General features: G+C 42.9%; 3 protein-coding genes across 9 annotated transcripts in view; 2 read left to right on the top strand and 1 right to left on the bottom strand.

The window, feature by feature from the left end:
- Positions 1–8,001, top strand: part of LOC135110357 (nucleoporin NUP188-like) — a 20,717-nt gene extending 12,716 nt beyond the window's left edge. For all 3 annotated transcript variants that reach the window (XM_064022613.1, XM_064022612.1, XM_064022611.1), the window contains exons 17-28: positions 180–333; positions 992–1,143; positions 1,537–1,668; positions 1,819–1,943; positions 2,227–2,384; positions 3,217–3,440; positions 3,743–3,874; positions 4,020–4,313; positions 4,468–4,614; positions 4,824–5,027; positions 5,222–5,407; positions 7,473–8,001. In XM_064022613.1, coding sequence (XP_063878683.1) covers positions 180–333; positions 992–1,143; positions 1,537–1,668; positions 1,819–1,943; positions 2,227–2,384; positions 3,217–3,440; positions 3,743–3,874; positions 4,020–4,313; positions 4,468–4,614; positions 4,824–5,027; positions 5,222–5,407; positions 7,473–7,631 — 2,067 coding nt within the window. In that variant the 3' untranslated portion in view covers positions 7,632–8,001. The remainder of the gene's footprint in view (positions 1–179; positions 334–991; positions 1,144–1,536; positions 1,669–1,818; positions 1,944–2,226; positions 2,385–3,216; positions 3,441–3,742; positions 3,875–4,019; positions 4,314–4,467; positions 4,615–4,823; positions 5,028–5,221; positions 5,408–7,472) is intronic.
- Positions 7,969–19,312, bottom strand: LOC135110358 (translation initiation factor eIF2B subunit delta-like). Of its 4 annotated transcripts, none has more exons than XM_064022614.1 (9): positions 19,171–19,312; positions 15,328–15,458; positions 14,632–14,671; positions 11,505–12,845; positions 11,215–11,402; positions 10,898–11,074; positions 10,556–10,733; positions 10,080–10,260; positions 7,969–9,825 (listed from the first exon to the last, which is right to left on the bottom strand). In XM_064022614.1, the coding sequence occupies exons 3-9, from the start codon at positions 14,641–14,643 to the stop codon at positions 9,608–9,610; spliced, it is 2,295 nt and encodes a 764-aa protein (XP_063878684.1). In that variant the 5' UTR covers positions 14,644–14,671; positions 15,328–15,458; positions 19,171–19,312; the 3' UTR covers positions 7,969–9,607. The 4 variants fall into 4 exon arrangements, 3 of the variants coding, with proteins under 3 accessions (XP_063878684.1, XP_063878685.1, XP_063878686.1); XR_010273214.1 differs by lacking the exon at positions 19,171–19,312 and having other exon boundaries at positions 8,656–8,983; positions 9,542–9,825; positions 15,328–15,518; XM_064022615.1 differs by lacking the exon at positions 19,171–19,312 and having other exon boundaries at positions 14,632–14,674; positions 15,328–15,518.
- LOC135110361 (regucalcin-like) lies at positions 16,500–21,476 on the top strand. 2 transcript variants are annotated; one of them, XM_064022620.1, is made up of 7 exons: positions 16,500–16,649; positions 17,353–17,536; positions 19,192–19,404; positions 19,735–19,838; positions 20,390–20,504; positions 20,844–20,956; positions 21,065–21,476. In XM_064022620.1, exons 2-7 carry the CDS (start codon positions 17,377–17,379, stop codon positions 21,326–21,328), a joined length of 969 nt encoding a protein of 322 aa, XP_063878690.1. In that variant the 5' UTR covers positions 16,500–16,649; positions 17,353–17,376; the 3' UTR covers positions 21,329–21,476. The 2 variants fall into 2 exon arrangements, with proteins under 2 accessions (XP_063878690.1, XP_063878689.1); XM_064022619.1 differs by having other exon boundaries at positions 16,504–16,649; positions 17,334–17,536.
- The last annotated feature ends 137 nt before the right edge of the window (positions 21,477–21,613 follow it).

Genomic DNA, 21,613 nt, shown 5'->3' on the forward strand with positions numbered 1-21,613 from the left:
TTCAGTAGTTCTTTTTATGCCTTTTCCATTTCAAGACACTTATCCTCCAGTTTTGGATGATTCTCTTGACCTTTCTTTTGGGACTGGCATCTCAGTGGACCTTTTTTATTTTGCTGTTTTTGCTACCCATGACCTGTGCCCCTATCACATTAAGAAAAAATTAACATGTTGGTCCACAGGGGAAGGGCAGCATGGGCCATGAGGTGGTGCTAGCGGTGGTGGAGTTGGTGGATGCCCTGTGGACCCAAAAATACTCCACCGCCACGCGCCACATGCAGGCCAAGAAGGAGTTCTGTGATGCCCTCACCTGCCCCCTCACTTCCCACAAGCCAGGTAAGGCACTCCTCCAGCCCTTCATTGCAGAAAAATAGTGAAAGGTTTTATTTTCCAACTTGCAAATGTGTTTTCTCCCTGTATTGAGAGCAGACAGTTGAGTTGACTTTGTTTCTTTTCTGTTGTTAACTGTTTCGCTGCAGTATGAAACAATTAACAACACTAGAAATAATGTTTGAAGAATTTTTAATCATCTACATGAGTGAAGAGGATTATAAAGAATATCGTTTGCAATTTATAGTCAGTGTAATGACTGGAGGTAGCTGTAGAACAAGTAAAAGATGTCTCAGAGTGGTTAGTAATCAAGGAAAGATGTATTAAATAGCAAAGAAAGGGTTAAAATATGAAGAAAAGTCCTGTTTACTGTTCAGTTTTGGTTTAAATGCCATGTTCTTTCTCCCTCTTCTTTTCATCCTCCTTTTTTCTCTTTATTGCTTCTTTTAAGTCTCAATTGTTCTTTTGCTTTGGTCATATTGTTTAAGAAGTTATTTGCTTATCATAATTCTCTCTCTCTCTCTCTCTCTCTCTCTCTCTCTCTCTCTCTCTCTCTCTCTCTCTCTCTCTCTCTCTCTCTCTCTCTCTCTCTCTCTCTCTCTCTCTCTCTCTCTCTCTCTCTCTCTGCTTTATGCTCAAAAAATAAGAATAAAACATGCTCCAGGTGAGGTGAGTGATGCCATTGTGGGTCACTGCTTTAGCATCCTGGCACGGCAGCTGTTCTGTGCCAACTCGTCACCGCCGGCCAGCCTTTCCGCAGTCAAGGACCGTCTCTTCAGCTCAGGCTCCAGGTCTTCTGTCTGCCTGTGGTCTGAGGTTAGAACTTGTCTTCTTGTTGAATAATGATGGTATAACATAATAATAGTTATAATAACATTAGAGAATAAGAAAAGCTGCAAGAAGCTATCCAGCCTACACATGGCATTTCCTGTATGAAACATGTCTACATTTTTCTGTCTATCATCCCCAATCATAAATTTGTCCAATCTTTTAAAGCTCCTTAATGACTCAGCACTAACAACTTTATTACTGAGTCCATTCCTTTTTAATATAACCTTTTCAAGTTTGAACCCATTATTGTTTTTTCTGAATACTGATCCTGAGAATTTTACATATGTCACCCTTGTTATACCCCATACACTATATAGTCTTGCAGAGAGAGAGAGAGAGAGAGAGAGAGAGAGAGAGTAAGTTATTGTCTTTCCCCAGCATGTGTTGTCGAAAGTGGAGGATGGGTGGAAGGAGAGCCGGGATGTGCGGGAGGTATTGGTGCCAGCGTGGAGGGACTTTGTGGTGGTGCTGGTGATGCGTGCCCGGTCCTGGCTCACCCCACAGCTAAAGGTAAACCAGTCCATCCCTTTCTCCTTATATCATTTATTTTTTTATTATTAATCTTTTATTAATTTATATATTTGTTTTTTATTTTGTTTTGTTAATTTTTATATTCTACTCATTTATTTATTTTTTTGTTTATTACTGATGTGTGTGCAGGTGAAGCTGGCTGAGGATATCCTGGAGGGACTGTTGCGGCAGGTGGGCAGCAGTGAGGAGCCAGACCAGCACCTCACACTGCTACTGGCTGAGGTGTACATTGCTCTGGTGAAGCACTGCAGCAAGTAGGTGCCAGGGTGCATTCATCACATACCAATGTAGTCATGCCAAGCTTGTTTTATTTGCACAAATGACAGCTGTTGCATATGCTAGACTTGTGAAATATGCTTATATTTGAACTCTGTACTCTCATTTTTAATCCTACGCAGTTTGATTACATCCATTTATTGGTGGCAGTGCTTATCCTTATCATTTCAATTGTTTATATAGAAGTTTAAATACTACATGAAGCTTACATAGATACTGTTCAAATTTATTATCTCTCTCTCTCTCTCTCTCTCTCTCCAGACAACTGGCAGAGAAGCAGAAATTCTTTGAGCAGACGAGCAAACTGCTGGCATGTCTGCAAGGTGTTGTGATGACCACCTCCACCCACTGCCAGCTGCTCATCCTAGGAGCCTCTCTCTCCCTCATCACCCTCACTGACATAACACCACAGTCACACAGTAAGTATTGAGATGGGGCTCAAGTAGATGTTGGAGGCCTTGTTATTAGATATTCCTTAAGGTGCATCCACATGGATGAACAGTATCTGTCAGACAAAACTGTTACCAGATAGAGTGGAAAGCGGAAAGACTCACTGATGACGTCGGAAGCAAGCACCAAGAGCTGTACCGGACACTGCACTGTTCATAGTATCGGAACTTTGGACAATGTCTGGTGGGACAGGGGCTTAGAAATATACAGTAATGCCAGGCACATGACAAGCAACGTTACTTGGTTACCATTGTTACCATGGTGATGATGTGCCGCACTAGATGCTGGCAACAACCACCTGTCACCGAAATCCACACTAACACTGACATAAATACCTGTGTGTTGCTAACGGACATCAGCTTCAAACATTGTCTGCCGGTCTTTGTCTGGTGAACAGAGTAGAAATTGTGGTTTACATCTTTATCTGGTACCACTGTTTATTGCCACATCAACCTCCCTTGTTTAAACACTTATGACGTCATCCTGCTTCGCCTTATGATGATATGGTAGCAGTGTTTGTCCGACAGACATTGTTCAACCGTGTGGACACACCTTTAGTCTGTTGGGAGGTTCTTTTTTAACTAATGAGACACTTGATACATCATCTAAATTTAATTGATGGATATTATTTCCCTTTTAGGTCCCCTGAGTCTTTTTAGACAATACATGATTTAAGTTTGTAATTATTGCCAAAGTACAACTCCCTCCTGAGGTGAATCACACTACACAACCACCCATACACTATTTATTGACCAAAGAACAGATGAAAGTAACACCACAGATGCACACTCTTTGCTGCAGATCTGGTGGCATGCCTGGTGGGGCCAGTTGGAAACCTGGTGCAGCAGCATGGCCGGCTGGCAGGCTCAGCAGCTCAGAGCTGCACTTCAGCCTCCACCCTGGGCCTAGCCACAGCTCTCCTGCACCAGCTACTCCTGCGCTGCCAGCCAGACACAGCACAGCAGCTTCTGACTCAGTTTCCTGTAGTGCCGGCACTCCTACATGCTACAGAGACCTACATGAAGGTATTGATATCTAGATTTGAAGATACAGTTTTAATGACAATGTATTTCTTATGTTAATTAGTAAGTGCAGTTTAATTTTTTTTATCTTCCAGTTTACATTACATTTTCAAAGTTTTATTTTAATCTTGCAGTTTACATAATATTTTCAATATTCTATATGTGAATTGGTGCTGATGTCAATCTTGCAGTTGGTTTTGAGCCTTTATCCGTGCCAATATACCAGTGCACATGGCAACTAGTCAGATTTTACAGGCTTAGTTGGCACCTTGACAATCTGATGAACTAGTGTCTTGTTTCAATAGAGTGGAGATGAGGAAGTGGTGGGTGAGATGGTGAATCTGCTGGCCACCCTCTGCCGCACCGCACAGCCCTGGAAAGAGGTGTCTGCCCAAACTCTTTCCTCAACACTTACCTTGGCTGTCCCATCCTCCAAGGTAGGAAACAACAAGGCACTGCCATACTCTGCTGAACTAAAAGTAGGGAATCTCTTTCTATATTTTGATGGCATGTAAGCAAGTTACCCATTTAACTTTGTGGTGAGATACAAGATGTTGCCATTTATACAATTTGTATTTACAGACAAACCTACTGAGTGGTGTAGTATGGTGCATGGTGTGGGGGGTGAGGCACATGGGGGCCATGGGGGTGGAGGGAGGTGTGAATGTGGCAGCCATCCATCTCCAAGCCCTTTGTGGCTCCCTAGCTATCCCCCACAAGGAGCCCAACCTGGCCCTGGCCTCAGCAGCCCTGGTGGAGGCCCTGGCCCCTCATACCGGCCTGTGGGTCGTGTTGCATCAAGCCTCCTTTACTCAGCTGACAGCTGCCACCACCCGCTGCATACACATCACCAAACACCTGCTCTGCACGCCTCGGGTGAGTCATGCATGCATGCACCTGTCTTATGTTTTCATGTGTTTATACCCTTCCAATCAGTGACTTGTCACGGAGGGGATAAATATAATTGTCATAGAATACTGAATCCTTATTTATTATTGCATGCAAACTAAGGAAAACACTTCTGTTGCAGTTTGTTCAGAGGGAGTTGGGTGGAGAGAGTGGCAGCAGGAGTGGTGGTGCCTCAGCTGCTGCCGCCACCACCACTGCCTCTGCCATCAGTGATGCTGCTGCTGCCATCACACCAGCAACAACAGCCGCCCTCAACAAGATGCTGCATGTATGTAGTGACATATACGTATAAATACTTGAAATTAGTGGATTTATTTATCCAAGTTACACTATGTTCAGAACTAGCTGTATGTAACATTTACTAGGTATATATTTTAAGGCTTTCAATATCTATTTCATGTGAGCTTCCCTTAACAAGATGTAAAACTTTACACTATACGTGTGTGTGTGTGTGTTTCCTGCATTTCTCCCTTCCAGGTGTTGTGTGCCTGCCTCAGTGCTATTCAGTCCCTGGGACCAGACCTAACTGACCTCCTGTGTGGGCCAGGCTCAGATGTGGATGCTTGGACGCTCTTCTTCCACCCATCTTTCCGCACTGTGTCAGCACACGACCCCTCAGCCCAACCCAGCCTGGCCTCCCTCACTGCTGTGCTGGAACTTTATGACAGTCATGCATCTAAGGTGAAGTTTTTGTGTAATAAGCTCCTTGTTAGTTTCTTTTGTAGAGACTGTTGATGTTGACGTCTTTGTTTTTCTGTGGTTAGCTTTCTTGCCATCTTGTTTGTTTCTTCACTGTCTTGCCATCTTGTTTATTTCTTCAGAGCAAGACACTTCATCTCATTCCACATGACTACAACTTGCTTCCCTTCCTAAAGGAGAGTCGTGGAGTATCTCCGTGCCATAGTGGTGCCCCAGAGGTTGGTCTCAGTCTGCAGGTCTTGGCCCTTTGTGCTGAAAAGGCCCTGCTGCTATTGCTGACACAAGCAACCTTGGCCCTCATGAGTCCTGACACAGCACCACGTGATGCACAAAGGATCAGACAGAACATGGCTGATGACATGGTGAGTGTGGTCAGGAAGCATTGGGTATATCTTTCAAGGCATAGAGGCCAAGATGTGTGATTTTACTCTTAAGGAGTGTGCTTGTGAATGAATGTAGTCAGCGACACTCACAGTTAGAATTTCCGCTAACATGAGCGTCACATTGCACAAACTGGCAACTTGCCCCTTCTCACTCTGAAAAAATCTGGGAGAAAATAACTCCTTGCTTTGGCTAACAAAACAGCTGTGCTTGTTAGAACTTGCTCAGTAGAACACAAAGTGTTCTACTGAGGTGATGTGTGATGCCTGGAAAATATACAAGCCATGATTACATAGTATGAGTATTAGAGTTTCACTAGAGTGGTGAAACAAATTGAAAATGCGCTGCATAACTATTGCCAATGAAAAGACTCTTAGTGTATTTGTAAAGAAATAGAGCAAGGAGGGACGCAAGGATGTGCCTCACCACAAACATGGTGGTGGGCTGGCCCAAAATGTTTGATAACATCTTGCATGGTATCAAGAGACAGTTAAAAAGGTGCATCCTCAGCATGTAAAACAACAAAAAAAAAAAAACATTTTGGGGTGTTTGCATTCCCTCATTGCTCCATTTCTTAACCAATGCACTCAGTCTTTTCATAGGCAATAGTTAAGCAACATTTTTCATTTTGTTTCACTATTCTTTCTATTTCTTTCTAGTGAAACTCTAAGACACTCATACTATGTGATCATGGCTTGTATATTTTCCAGGCATCACACATCACCTCAGTAGAACACTTTATTTAAAACAAACACAGCCGTTTTGTTAGCCAAACCAGGGAGCAGTCATAAAAGATATCTTTCCCTTATGTCAACATGTCAAACACTGAATATGTCACTCATCGCTCTCAAAAACATATGTGGGGCTAACCTAAGTTACCATGTAGTTATTTTCTCCCAGGAAGAAGAGGCAACTTGCCAATTTGTGCAATGTGTTGCTGACGGGATGTGGTATGTGGACTACAGCCACGAATATAAATATTCTCTCTCTCTCTCTCTCTCTCTCTCTCTCACACAGACCCACAGTATGTCCCCCCCCACATTGTGTTTACAAACCACAGTCCCTCACCACAGCATATCACATAGAGAAATGTCTACATGCTGCAATAGATAGAGATAGGGATAGAGGGATGCAAGTTAAGAAACAGAGGTGAGGGGCTGTGATAAGTGAGTATGTCCAACAGTATGACCTATAGTACTCACTCACATGCTTGTCCATGCTGTTGGTGGGGACATGTTAACTCACTCATCACAGTCCCTCACCTCTGCTTCTCATCTATCTCTTATCTTACATCGCTATTCATATCTCTATCCCAGCTTGCATACACACAGTATATTACTAAACAAGACACTCACATAGTTTTCTCTCTTAAGATACTGTGGTGAGTGTGAATGTTTTGTTGATATACAGCAGGATACAGCAGGTCAGAGAGAAGGGGGAAGAACATACTGAGGTGAGTGGCTACTGTTCGTAGACATCCACCACAGCCCTTCCCTTCTTATCACAGCCTGTTCTTTTTCTTCTCTTGTCTCATCTCATCTCTTCTTGTCACAACCTCCTCTTCTCTTGTCTCCTTGTCACAGCCTCCTCTTCTCTTCTTGTCTCTTCTCATCATAGCCTCTTCTTCTCTTGTCTCTCCTTATCACAACACAGCCTCTTCTCTTATCTTCTCTCTTCTAATTACAATCCTACCCCCACACAGCTCAGATTCACTGTAGGCTTTGTTAATCACAGCCTCTCACAGAGAGAGGTGTGTATGGGTGGGGGTGGGGGGAGTTTTGGTGAGAGAAACTTCCATGCAAGAGAGCTATGATATGTCCACTCAGTATATTTATGTCATAGTTTCATCAGTCACCACAGCCCTTCTCACTCATGAAATAGCCCATGTTAATGACATCATACAATCCTTCTCCTAAACAAAGACTATGTGACCTTTAGTGGTGAAATTCTTTTTAACATTCTACTGCATACGACATTTTTTATTTTATGCAAGTAATCACTTGAACATTCATGTATGAATTAACTTTAACATTTGGATCATTCCAGAATTCATTCTTCCACCATTCACTGGGACGCAGGCCACCTGCCTCCCCCCTGCCCACCACCATGGCTGGAGCCTCCACTGCCGGAGGCCACACCCACATCAGCTTACGGTACCTTCGTCTCGCTCAGCAGTTGGTGACTAGACTTTGTGTCACCAAATGATAATGGCAGGCTGTGGGCCATTTTTGGCCTGCATAACTTTTAAAGCTATTACATCACTGCCAAGCCAAGTGGAGGTGTGCAGACCTTCCTCATCTAGTACAAGTGATCCCTCATGCAGAACAAAGGTGCTGCTGCCTCTGGAGTGTCAAGCAAGTCAGTGTGATGTTGTCTCACTTCACCCTATTTAAATGCCGTTTTTCTTACAAATGTGATATTACTGGTGTTGATAGTCAGGCTGCATGTAGTGACTAAATGTTCTGTTGAAAGTTAAGTTAGGGTTGTGCCACTACATGTTTATGGCATGTAATACCAGATTTTACACTAAAATGATTGTATAAAATATTCTTAATAAAATTTATTGTTCTTGCAATTTTAAATTTTAATTATTTTCTTAGGCATAGATTCTATGTATTTCAAACAAGCAGATGTCACAATTCAACAAAAAGTAAAATAGCTTTAATATTTTTGCAATAGTGAAGGGAATATAGCAAAGTCCACAACGTGACTGGTTAAGAAGAAAACTGATATACAACCTTTCCCAACAATGAGACAAGACATGCTAGTAGTAGTCTGGGCAACCACCCTTAAAGGAGAGAGAATATATAATCTGAGTCTGGCTCATCACTGTCAGTAATGTCACACACAGCAGTACTGTGATTTGTCTTACTTCAGAATCAATAAGTTTGTGGAGACATTGTGTGATAAAATATACTGGAACAAATTCGACACTCAAGAAAACAAACCAAGCAATCCTAGTTACTGACTTAGTGGCATCAGATTTACGTAAGAACAAGAATGTCATTACAACTGAACTTAGTCACATGCTAAATTAATAATGAACAATTAAGTACTTTTGTGCTTCACCTGTTCCTCTACTCTACTGTGCTATTCATAACAGAGGCTTCTTTCTCTACCATTCTAATCAAGTGGGGAAGGAAAGGAGCCTAAGTAGTTCCAGTGACCCAAACACACTACACTGAGTCACAAGAATCACTGAAGCCTTAATTGTGAAAGGATTTCAAAATTGTATTTCAACTGGAAAATTGTGTTTTATTGAAAGGAACTCACTTGAAAGAGACTCGGTCAACATGTAATTCAAATTTTCAATCTAGTCAACATGTAATTCAAATTTTCAGTGAGGTTTACAATCACTTATAAAACTTGAAACATACATGTCAACATCAAGGAAAAACAGTGATTTGTGGCTTAACAGAGGTTTAAGTAAAAAATTTCATTTCTAAGAAAAGTTAGCATAACAAATGTGAATCCAGTTAACTTGGTTGTCTTGGAGGCAGTGACCGGTGAGATGGGAATGTTCAGCTGGGTTGCCTGTGTGACATCAGCCAACCTAACTGATGGATTAATGACAAATTTTCTACTTCAGTCAGAGACTACACCTTACTCCAAGATTTTAGCAACACCCAAAACCACAAGCTCCCACAACACCTGTGCTTCCTGTGCTACAGGCAAGTATTACTGAGAAAACATCAAACTGAAACTAAGCCAACACTTTATACAGAAGTCTGGACATATATTTACAACAATCTTAGTGACACTTTAAAGCTAGTGACAGCTTTAGCACAGGAACCATATGAGTACACACACACACACACACACACACACACTCTGATAGCCTGCCACATGGCTGATGGAGATTAGGTTTGCACCATCTCAAGTCATATTCAGTAATGACTGAGCAGTTGCTGTCCTTATGGCAGCGTGTGACTTTAAAAGGTCAGATTATTACTGGAAGGATACAGCTGGTGATCACGAGTCCAGCACGTGATCCTCTAGTCTGGTGAATTATGTGCCCAAGAGCACACACACACACACACACACACACACACACACACACACACACACACACACACACACACACACACTAACAGGGAGCACATAGCTACACTCACTTGAGTCTCAGAAACATCCCCATAGGGCCTATAATCCTTCACTTCCTCATCCTGGAGAGGCTTGGCTTAATCTTGGCCCAGGATGTCAGCATACTTGCGGTGAATGATGACGGGGACAGCTGAAGTGGGGAGGACATTCTGTTCCGTCACCAGGACAGTCACCAGGCCAGCCGGTGTCACGTCATACACCAGACGCACCACATTGAGGTTCTGTGTGTCCCGCCAGTCTGCCAACACCCCCTGGTGCTCCTGGGATGGGCAGCTCACCATGCTGTTTGCATCACCTGTCATGACAAAATGGGATGGTTAGAACATCTTTCTTTTCCTCCAACCTCCTATCAAACATACACAAATGAAGTCATCCTTGTTCTTCTCTATCTTTAATTAAAAAGAATATCTCTTTATTCTAATGTGGAGATATGTACTCCACAAAAGTTTATCCCTCTCCTCTTACACTAGGACACAGTTTCATCTAATGAAGATGTGCAATAAGCCTGAGAGTAGCAACAGCAGCAGCAGCAGCAGCAAGCTCACTCACCCAACTCATTCATCACTAGAGAGTCAGTCAAGTCAATGTTGCAAAACTTGTAGGTCTGGCAGAGAACTATGAAGGGTTTGTGATGCGTGGCAGCAGCAAGCGCCAAACAAGCCGTGCCACACATGGCTTGCACTGCACCGTTCATCATGACCGCCTCCGCCTCCACCACCACCTTCGTCACCTGCCAAACAAAGACAAGTTAGACAACATCCAACAAATCAACCCTACCAATTTGTAATCCTTAAGGTTTAAACTTTTAATTTAACTGAAAAATTCTTACATTATAAGTAATTTCATGATATTAGGAAGTTTTCTTTCCTTATTATGAAGAACAAACTTTCTACTTGAGAGAAAGTACTAAATTCTTGACATCAGAACTCAATTCAACTCATCAGAAACCCTTTTTTCTCTTACTACAACCATTTGCATTTTCATTAACAAACAACCAACTAAACAAAAGGGAGAAGAAAGCTAACCTTAGACATAATGTGTGAGAGGTCTGTGACAAGCCTGTAGTAGGTGGGAACCCCAAGACGGTCAAGACGTTGCACCATGGCAGCACCTGAGGGTGGGTGTGGGTAGTCTGCCACCACCACACTCACCTTGCCACCTTCCTTCACCACCGCCTCCACCACATCACACACCAGGGCAGAGCTGACAAGGAACAAGAAGTTACTGACTGCTTCTTATGTTATTAAATGTATGATAAAGGTAAGAGAAGAGTCCAAAAATCACAGGAATGGGTATCTAAATTCTAGACAGGAAAGAAATGATCAAGAAGCACCAGCAGACAGCATTTCAAGAAGCAAAGCACTCACTATCCAAAGGTGAGGAGGACATCATCGTGAATGAGGGTGGTGGCATGTGTGGCAATTGTGCTGCTGGCGAGGATGATGTTCTCCCCTACAAACTCGTCAATTGCACCACGCAGTTCATCCTTGGCTTGAGCCTCAGGAGTCAGTGGGTCAATACTGTTAATTTTGTGCTTCACCGACCTGGGGAATGGATGGATGATTGATTAAGAAGTGATTCCAGTACCAGTTTGAGACTATTCCTAAGACTGTAATATATAAAGAACAAATAAAAAATCACAGTAAACTTCCCCTCAGCACACCCAGCTCACAGTTCCCCTTACCTAATAGCATTGTCCATGGCAATGGCATGTGGACGACAGGCATGCAAGAAGTCAACATTGGGCTTGAGCTTGTCTGCCATGTCCCTGGAGAGGTCACAGGACTCAGGGGTGCGGTAGTCACTGATGAACAGCTTCAAGGCTGCTAGCATAGAGATGACACGTGCTGTGGCTCCCTCCACCACCCCGTACTGCAGCAGGAAGATGAAGGTTACACACACACACACACACACACACACACACACACACACACACACACACACCTACTATTTCAGATACAAAGAGAGGCTAACCTTCATTTTCAGTCCGACAGTGAGCACAGCTGGGTGGATGGAGTCACTGTTGACCTGGTGTGGTGGTGGGTTGGGGGAGTACTGGGGAAGATGGCCCAACAGGGGAACCTTCCTCTCACTGCTCCCCCTGCTGCTGGCCCTCCTCACCCTGGCCTTCCTGGTGCCCTCCCCTGTTGCCTTGGCTTTACTGGAAGCCTTTGCTTTCTCCATCACAACCTGCTTGTCCTTCTGCTTCTTCTGCTCCTCCTGCTGTTCCTTAAGGGCTAGCTTGGCCTGTCTCTGTGCCTCCTGCTTCTCCCGCCTTTCCCTGCGCAGGTCTGCTTTTGATTTCCCCGCCGTACTGTCCTGGCCTGCTGGTTTGGCTACTTCTACTCCGGCTTGCTCAGAGGACTCCTTGCCATACCTCAAGTCCACTACAAGGATACTGCTGGGGACTGCTGCTCCTGCTGTTGCTGATTTTGCTGCTGCTACTTTCACTGGTTTTGCTACTGCTCCTTTCACTGGTGTTGCTGCTGCCGCTGCTCCTTTCACTGGTATTGCTGGTGCTGCTGCCCCTTTCACTGGTGTTGTTGGTGCTCCTTTCACTGGTGTTGTTGGTGCTCCTTTCACTGGTGTTGTTGGTGCTCCTTTCACTGGTGTTGTTGGTGCTCCTTTCACTGGTGTTGTTGGTGCTCCTTTCACTGGTCTTGTTGGTGCTCCTTTCACTGGTGTTGTTGGTGCCCCTTTCACTGGTGTTGTTGGTGCCCCTTTTACTGGTGATCCTTTCACTGTTGTTGTTGGTGCACTGCCTTGCCCACTATTCTGAGTTTCCTTCCTCTCCTCAACATTCTCCTTCCCAGGTCCTTTCTTCCTTGCTTTCTTTGCTTCTTTGCGAGCTTTCCTTTCCCTCTCCAGTTCCTCTTTACTCAGATCTTTCCCAGCCTCCAGTGCAGAGTGCAGGGAGGCCGGCAACCCACCACTGGTGGAGGGCACAGCATTCTGTGTGCCAGCCCTTGGTGGTGGCAGTGCTGTGGCTCCATCAACCTTTGCAGGCTTCTGGCCAGGTGTGGGTGCCTCTCTGCCATGCTGAAGGATAATATTCTCCAACAGATTGCACAGGTTGTCCAGCTTGTTTTCCTTTTGTGGCATTGTGTCTATGGTACAGTTCTGCTGTAGCACCACAGTATTGGCCTGGCCCTTGTTGCCTGCCTTCTTGAGTAGGGCACCAGGCCCCTTCTTCCCTCCTGCAGGGGAGCTGGGCAGCGTGGCTGGCCGAGGTTCCTCAGACAGGGATGTGTGCCGCGCCCCACTTGATGCTGCCCTTCGCTTTGACCGCTTTCTTCCACGTCGCTTGGGGGTGTCCTAGAAAATGTACAGCAGCAATGACACACTTGTACTAACACATGACAGTCACACTGAACACAAACACATCCACACTAACACTGCCTTAAATGCAACAAAAGCAATGGATGCTTAAAGATTTTCTTGTTTTCAATAAGTGATCTTTATGATTTAATAAAATACACTAAAGGCAGTCAAATGCATGCAAATTCTAAATCACATTATTGCTAATAGAAAAAGAAAACAACTACCTTTACATTTACATAACAGCCACACTGATATAATAATGACTGAGTGATGATAAGCAACAGGACTTGTTGTAACAAGAAAAGTTCTGGTTACCACAATATGTGGTGAACCTTAGCTGTACAAAATCACCCTTGTGTAGATCTGATCTCATCCACACACAAATCAAACAATTATTGTACAGAATCACCACCACACCTTGTTACAGCTGGTCTCCACACAAGATCCACACCATCATCACCATAATCATCTTGCACCTCACCCCTACACATCACCCACACATCTATTCATCACTACACATTGCTACATCTCATCACCAAATAGGGTCCACATATCCATAACACTAACATCATGAGACAGACTACATGGTGTAATACCACAAAGTTGCATGTTCATATATCAAAACAGAAGCATTTATATAAGTGGCCAACATTTGCATTAAGGTTATGTAATTCTGAATGGGAAAAATGTAGCAACATGCTTAGCTATTATGGGAAGAGGATGGCAACAGCTAACAAAGTGTCTGGTTATAAATATTTGCTCAAGACTACTCTCAAATAATGCATACAATAGTTTTCTTAAAAATTATTTGTCTGATCTACACTACTTAAATCAAAATAGTTATTTCCACGCAATAAGGAAGCCCAAACTGTCATAGATCGGAGAGTCATTTTGTTGATCTAAAGCACAAAAAGTACTGCAAAATATCATAATTTCAGACAGTATCTAAACTTTCATAATTTATGAAAAATGTAATGATTCAGGTATACTGGACCAAAGTGCACATTTACCCAAAATGAATATATGGCAGAGTTGTGTAATCTTCAAAGATTTTTAAGTGCAAAAATTATTAAACTTGATTGAATGTGTGTAGTAAAAATATGAATCAAATGCAAAAAGAACTGACATTTTTCAACTTTACAAAACAAAAGTTTAGCATGGCAATTTTCTTTATCATCATTATTACATGAATCTAGCAGACACTGTCCATCTACCACATAATACCAATAAAATGTATATTATTATGCAAATTATTTTACAGTACTAAAAAAAATCTAACAAAAAAATTCCAATAAATCTGACCTGACCTGTTGAGCTGCAAAACAAGTGCAATAAACAACAGGCCCAGGTCAAGTAGTACAGTTAGGAAATCACATGCACAGCTATATCCAAAAACCAAGAAATATATCAGTCATGGGGTTTCACTGCCACATTTCAGAACCAACATACAAGAAACATAAGTAACAGTTTTATAAAATTAAGGTGATACAGATAGATTCTGGTTAGGCATTCTAACATAGCATTCTGGTAAGGGCAGCAGCTTCTCGGTGAGGCAAAATTAGTCATGGGAGGCAAAAGACCAAGCCACAAAAGCTCTTCTTTGCCACATGACATAACATTCTGCTGTCACCTAAACAGATTCTTGGCAAAATTACTAAGTATTTGCTATATCAGTTTTGCAAGTAATTATCCCCAGAAGTGCTTGAGTGCCCAAGCTTAGAGGACAAAGATGCATGAGTCTGTGTGAAGGCAGAGCAGTCACCTGGCTCATTATACTTACTGGAGGAGCCATGCTGTGTGTGTTCTGTGCTCAGACACAGCTGCTGGGTGGAAGAACAGTGCTGTTACTTAACTCTGTGCAGTAAGAATGTAAAAGAAACATGTGATCAAATCAGTTCACCCCAGTGAGACTAACCACACCATGGAGGAGAAAACCCAAAGAACAGTGAGAGCATCTTACCTGCCACGGGAGCAAAACAGAAAGAACATGTTGTGAAGGCTGCAATGGGTAATACACAAGATGCCATTAAGAAATACTTCGGTTTTATTATAGTTTAAGCCATTACACACTACGTGGTAATAACCTACCTCATTTTGTTCTTCTCACTATTCACATCATTTCTAATGATCACACTACTTGTCGGAAATTAATAATAACGCCGTGGGCCGTGGGTAGAGATTGGGGACATTGGCTTAAACTATAAATTTACCAATACTTCCATTGTTTTCTCATGCATTGAACCTTAGAATCTAAAGTTCCTACACCCGACACCCGATCTACACCCAACAACCAGCCTACACCTAACACCGGGCACACGGTACTACAGCCCCAGCCAATTTAGAGAGTAACTAATACGCAACACTGTTATATGTCAAGATAATGTTAGTCAAATCTGAACCAATACAATACGCTTCATCACACCCCCGGCAATGCAGTGTTAGTAAATCTCAAGGTAGTGGGATGTTAAAATGTTACCTGACGGGCGATGGTGGTTGAGGTCAGGTCAGGAGGTGGTGACCTGATATGTGCCTCCCTCCCTGGTGTGCCTCACCCTGGCCGCCTCACGCCTCACCACGCCTCAGCACAGCGGCTCCTCGGCTCACAATCTGCTCGCCACACGAGGGTTACTGCAATGTCTGTCTTTTGTTTACCACAGAGACCGCCGGCTGTAACTTTCCAATTTCAATACTCTAAACTTCTTATATTAAATTGATTTTCTTTTTTTTTTACGTTCCGTTAAATTTATTACATTTATTACATGCATTTTTTTCTGGGTTGTAATGTAATTTCCTTTATTATAGAGATCGCAGGGGTAACTATTTTCTCTTGCAATGTTACACCACGCTTATTTTCAAGTTATAGATTTACGTTCTTACGACTCATACTGGTTTATATTCATGTCTGTGGGAGCATCCTTGCAGAAATGAGTCTTTGGGAACGAGACTGGTACATTCAAATACCACAATTTTACTTTCCAATGAAAATGATGGCCGAATAAATAACTGCAATGGATCTATCCATTGCAGTTATTCTATCCAAGAACAGAAACGTAACTAGCAAATAACCAACAATAATATACAACAAATTAATGGTTAACAAATTACCTACGATTCACCTAGTAGAAAATGCGTAAAAGCAAAATTATTGCATCTGTCTTAATTGACCTCACCTTCAAATACACTTTCCTGTGAAGCTATACATGCTTTCACGCACAAGTCTTGGAAGCGACCGACGTGGCAGTTTGAAGTTTGCCCTCCTCACACTCCTATAGTTCCTACTCCTCCTATTCTATTTGTTTCCAAATCATAGTTACCTTGTTCCAGCCTTCCCTCCCCTCCCCTCCCCTCCCCTCCGCCTCCTCCACCTCCCTCTATATAGCTATATATAGCTCCTCCCTCCCTCCCTCCCCTCGTTCCCTGCCCTCGTTATCCTTCTCATTATTATCTCTTTCATTATTACATTTTTTCATTAATCTCTCTCTCTCTCTCTCTCTCTCTCTCTCTCTCTCTCTCTCTCTCTCTCTCTCTCTCTCTCTCTCTCTCTCTCTCTCTCTCTCTCAATTAAGTTACATTTTTCACCTTAACTAGAATACTGAGTAATTTCATTAGTCTGGTTAAGCCTCTGCGTACAGTACATTATACTACTGAATTACTATGGGACAATATATAATATAGTGCATGCAGGACAATGATTGCTCTCTCGTTGAAAGATAAGGAACTGAAAGTGCTTTCAACCACGCAGTACTGGGCTGGTCGCAGTCAAGCTAGGACACACCACATACGCCACAGAGACGCACCGTAAGTTACACAGTTACGTATTAAAACTTCATACAGACAAACAGAGACAACGGTATACTATTCTATTTCCCTCAGTAAGAAAATCTAGCGTTAGTGTGAAGAGCAACAAGGGAGGAATTAAGGTTATTTTAATATGTATACCTACGTACACTGAGTGCTTTAAACTTCAGATGGATAGACAAACCGAGATAATAAACAAATCTGCTGTTTCACTTCCCCCTGTAATCAAATCTAGTGCAAGTTTAAAGGTTTAGCATGCATGCACTCAATTAACTGCATGGCAACAATACACAAGCATGGCGGGGGGTAATGCAGGAGGGGGGGTGAATTACTAATATCGCTTGAATACAACAATTACTTAAAACACCCTGTAAAATCCCCACTAATTACCACTAAAGGTGTTAAATATAGTCGGGGTAATCGCTTGTTTTCATAAGGGCTGTTTTCAAAGACCACCTAGTCAGGTTCTCATGAATGTTTTTCCAAGTGACAATGCAGAAAACACCTTGGTGGGCGGCAAGAAGTCCTCAGATTCCCGGATTCATAAATACGTCCTTAAAACCCTAATAAAAACCACTTGAGTCTGTTAAAATGTCTAGTCAAGTACGTTAGACGGCGATACCTTTGAGAATACGGTTCAAGCTAAGAAACTATACGGTTACCCATCCTTTTTTTTTTCTACAGGCGTTGTGTTATTCTGCAGCAAGTGTGTGACGTGTGAGGTGTGATGGGTGAGTGTGTGCAGCAGCTGCCCCTCCCGTGCCTCGAGCTGGGCGAGGGGCCTCACTGGGTGGAGCAGCAGCAGGCTCTCCTCGTGGTGGACGTCAAGAACAAGACGCTCATAAAACATTACTTCAATTCGGGAAGGACTCAAAACCTCCATATTGGTATGGAAATGTTGAACATGGAAAGGATAGAATATCCATAATGTCAGAATGTTAAATCAAAACTTGGTATGAAAACCTAGATTATATAATGTCTGAATGTTATGAATTGATGAATAGACACTATTATATAGATAAGTAAATTTTACCAGATATCTCTTCTGATTAACTTATTGGAAGCGACAAAGTAGCATGTTACATTTATTTATTTATTCTTACATGAGTCCTTGACAATGATAAATCAGCCAGAAGTTAATTACTTACTAGTGACATGGACGCTGTGATGAATTTTATCATCTTTTTACTGATTCCTTCAACTTTGATGTCAATATTATTTACTGAGACATGCAATTTCAAATACATGAAGACAAGGCTACGAATTCACGGTATCTTTCAAGGTCGGTGTGTGTGTGTGTGTGTGTGTGTGTGTGTGTGTGTGTAAATCAAGGAAGTTTTTTTCTTGGGAACAGAACTCGTTACCTCCTTCAGTTACAAGATAAACGTCTTTCGATAATAAGATAGCGCTATCTTTGCGTATCCTGTGTCTTTCACTGAAGGAAAAGTGAGTGGCTGGTAGTGACTCAGCAAATCTGCTAATTAGTACACACTTTTTTCATAGTGATGTATGGGATATCCGCCTCGGCCTCTGCGGAGCCTCCGCTGTGAAAATAATATCTGCATTACAATCCGCATCCGTGTTTTTTTTTTTATTTCAGCCGTGAAAGATCCACATCAATAACCGCAACCGCGTTTTTTTTTTAGATAACAAAAGCTCCACCTCCGCGTTAAAGAAACGCAGGTGTTGCCTATGTCTTATTCACTGTTGCCAGAATAGTCACGTGGTGGGAGTGTGTGTGTGTGTGTGTACTGAACACTGCTACTGATTTACATCATATTCTTGGCAACTCAAACACAGTTGACCTACCTTCTATGCAATATTCTTTCTAAAAGTAATAAAATAACATATAGTTCACGGTACTATAAAGCCCTTAACACAATAAATTGCATGTTCCTTCAAGTATTCGGTATTCTTAATAATCCTCTGACATCTGGCAACTCATTATCACATGACACCACTGCCACAATGTAAGGACGAGTGAGGGAGACTGACAGTTTGTGAGGATGAGTGTAAATGTAAGCCAAATGGAGAGAGAGAGAGAGAGGAGTTACCAGTGTGTGAGTTGAAGTAGGCTGAGTTTCAGTGAGAACGAGGGTAATCGAGACTGAATGAGTGAAAAGTAAACGTGAGTGAGGTGAGATTGAAAGAGAGAGAATGGTGTAGATAGGAGGGGGTAGTGAGAATACGAGTAAACATGAGTGTTTAGGTGACAGCAAGAGTCAGCATGCATGGTAAACAAGCGTGACAGAGATTATGAAAATAAGAGAAAGATTAAGTGAGAGAGTGAGTGCTTATGAGAGTGAGACAGAGTGCCAGTGTAAGTATCCGATACATCACTAGTACACACACACATCAATAGTAGTAGTAGTAGTAGTAGTAGTCCTGAGATATTTAACCTGGAGCTTCCTGTTACCCAAAAATATGAAGATAAAATACGAAAGACAATTGGCAAAGAAAGGAAGGCGTATAGACAGATGCTTGCCCAAGACAATAAAAACAAAACTAGACAGCAACTTACCCGTCCCCTTTGCAACTGCAGATGGCGTAAGGGAGGATGTAGTTGTGACCATGGCCATCCCGGTGGAGGGGGAAGAGGACCTGTGGGTGGTGGGACTCGGCAACACTCTCTCGGTGGTACGTTGGGCTGAATCAGACCCGGACGACCACACTGCCAAGGCTACGATCATCCACGCCACGAACGACTACCAGTTTAATGACGCCAAGTGTGATCCTCAGGGACGGCTGTGGATAGGTGGGTGTGCTTGTGTTGATGGAGCAAGGAGCGGTCGGGCGGCGAGTGTTCATGCAGGTGTTCCCGGATTTGGTGTTTCGAAGTACTGGGGTGCTTCGTGCTCGTAACACACACACACACACACACTCTCTCTCATTAAATTTATCTTTATTTTTAATTACACAAGTAAATCCAAGAAAGTTAGTTATATAAGTACTGCATTTTTATAAGAACGATTTGAAAATTAACATGCTTCGAGATATATTCGAGGATGATGACATAAATGGACCTGTGGACATGAACTTTTCCTTCAATTTTCACCCGCTGTCCGTCTTTCGCTCTCTTCTTCAGGTACCATGTCAAAATTAGACGACCAGCTGGATCCCATCAACCCCAAGTCGTGCTTCCTCTACAAGTACGACAATCAGCTTGACCTCACCACCTGGGCCAAGGATGTACGTTTTTCCGTCTTCAGTGTTACCTTGCATTTCTATTTAGATCCATATTCTTAAACGTTTCGGCGTTTTACCGAGACAACAGGTTCTTGCGGAGATAGCATAGGTTTTTTCAATATTTTCATGATATTTGTGATAGTTTAATAAGGATTCTTCATAATTATTGCAGGCAAGTACCCGTGAAAACCTGACTTATTATCTTCTGGCCTTTGAAAATAACCCTGATGAGAGATTTGAGGATACGTTTGTTTGAATATATGGCAGCAGGTGGCAGCCTTTTTTTTTGTATTGAATTTCCATATATCGCTGGGGGAATCACTCAGGGTTACTTTACACGTGATTTTATTGCAGGCTTAGCATCTTTATGAGTGAGCAAGCAAATTCATAAGAGCAGTACGTAGACAATTTTTAATGAGAGAGAGAGAGAGAGAGAGAGAGAGAGAGAGAGAGAGAGAGAGAGAGAGAGAGAGAGAGAGAGAGAGAGCATTCATAAGTCTGTTCCTGATAAATAATTCTACACAACTTTAAAAAAATTTCCATTCTTATCACAGGCAACGCTCTCAAATGGCATGGCTTGGAGCAGCGACAAGAAACACTTTTACTTTGCTGACTCCTTCGACCGCTGCGTCTACCACTTCGATTACGACGACGCCGAGGGAACCGTCAGTAAGTGAAGCGCCCCACACCACTCTCCCCTTTTCATCTCTGTACCTACTTCCTATATGCTACTCAGTTCTGCCTATTGTATTTGTACCCGGTATGTTTCCATCCATATATGGGTTTCGTGTGCTACCCATACTATAGATTACTGGTTACAGTGATGCAAATAGATATTAACCTACCAAGTTGTCACCATAGCTACGAAGACACGATACAAAACTGTACTGAAAGATACCTTAATCCGTGACTTACCTGACTCAATCTTGTTAGATTCATGAAGAAACCCAGTCAGGTGTGTGAGCAGGTTTGTGTGGCAGGTCTGTACTGGTCTGTCTGTCATGGCAGGTGGACAGCGTGTTCTGCTGGATTTTGAGACTGCAGGGCTGACAGGAGTGCCTGACGGGATGACTATTGACCAAGATGACAATCTGTGGCTCGCCTGCTTCTCTGCTAGCAAGGTAAGCACCCTTGATTCTCTCTCTCTCTCTCTCTCTCTCTCTCTCTCTCTCTCTCTCTCTCTCTCTCTCTCTCTCAGGTGCTCATAATTCTAATCATCTCATCCCTAGGTGGTGTGTGTGGACCCAATGCAGCAGAAGGTGGTGAGGAGTGTGCCAGTGCCAGCCAAGAGTGTCACCTCGGTGTGCTGGGGCGGCAAGGACTATGGCACCCTGTACGTCACCTCTGGCACCATCAAGATGACCGAGGAGGAGCGTGCTGCCTTGCCCTCAGCTGGCGGCACCTTCGCTGTCACTGGTCTGGGCACTCGCGGGAGGCCACCTATGACCTTCAAGCCTGACCTGACCAAGCTAAGAGCCAAGCTGACCCAGTAGGGCACACACTCCACAGTTATACTGCAGAATGTGGGTTTTTTCTGTTAGTTAAGAATCAAAGCCTGTTTAGGTGAAATATTGGAGTAAATTTGGAAATGTATCTCAATACAAGTGAAAATAAAAACCTTTTTTTTTTGTCTCATACAGAGAACAACTCCATCCATCCATCCATCTCCAGTTTGCTAGAGATATACTGCTTCTTATTTTCTTTCATTTCCCAAAGTCTCTCTCTCTCTCTCTCTCTCTCTCTCTTTGTGTGTGTGTGTGTGTGTGTGTGTGTGTGTT

This window comes from Scylla paramamosain, chromosome 20 (genome assembly GCF_035594125.1).
Source record: "Scylla paramamosain isolate STU-SP2022 chromosome 20, ASM3559412v1, whole genome shotgun sequence".
NCBI classification, from domain to species: Eukaryota; Metazoa; Arthropoda; class Malacostraca; order Decapoda; family Portunidae; genus Scylla; species Scylla paramamosain.

Bases quoted from the DNA above. Each gene is read 5' to 3' on its own strand.
- LOC135110358 (XM_064022614.1), bottom strand. The intron at 11,075-11,214 runs GTAAGGGGAACT...TCCATTCCCCAG, and splicing joins GCCATGGACAATGCTATTAG to GTCGGTGAAGCACAAAATTA. The intron at 9,826-10,079 runs GTGAGTGAGCTT...TTGTCATGACAG, and splicing joins TCTAGTGATGAATGAGTTGG to GTGATGCAAACAGCATGGTG.
- LOC135110361 (XM_064022620.1), top strand. From the start codon at position 17,377: ATGGGTGAGTGTGTGCAGCAGCTGCCCCTCCCGTGCCTCGAGCTGGGC. The intron at 19,839-20,389 runs GTACGTTTTTCC...TTCTTATCACAG, and splicing joins TCACCACCTGGGCCAAGGAT to GCAACGCTCTCAAATGGCAT. The intron at 20,505-20,843 runs GTAAGTGAAGCG...CTGTCATGGCAG, and splicing joins CGACGCCGAGGGAACCGTCA to GTGGACAGCGTGTTCTGCTG.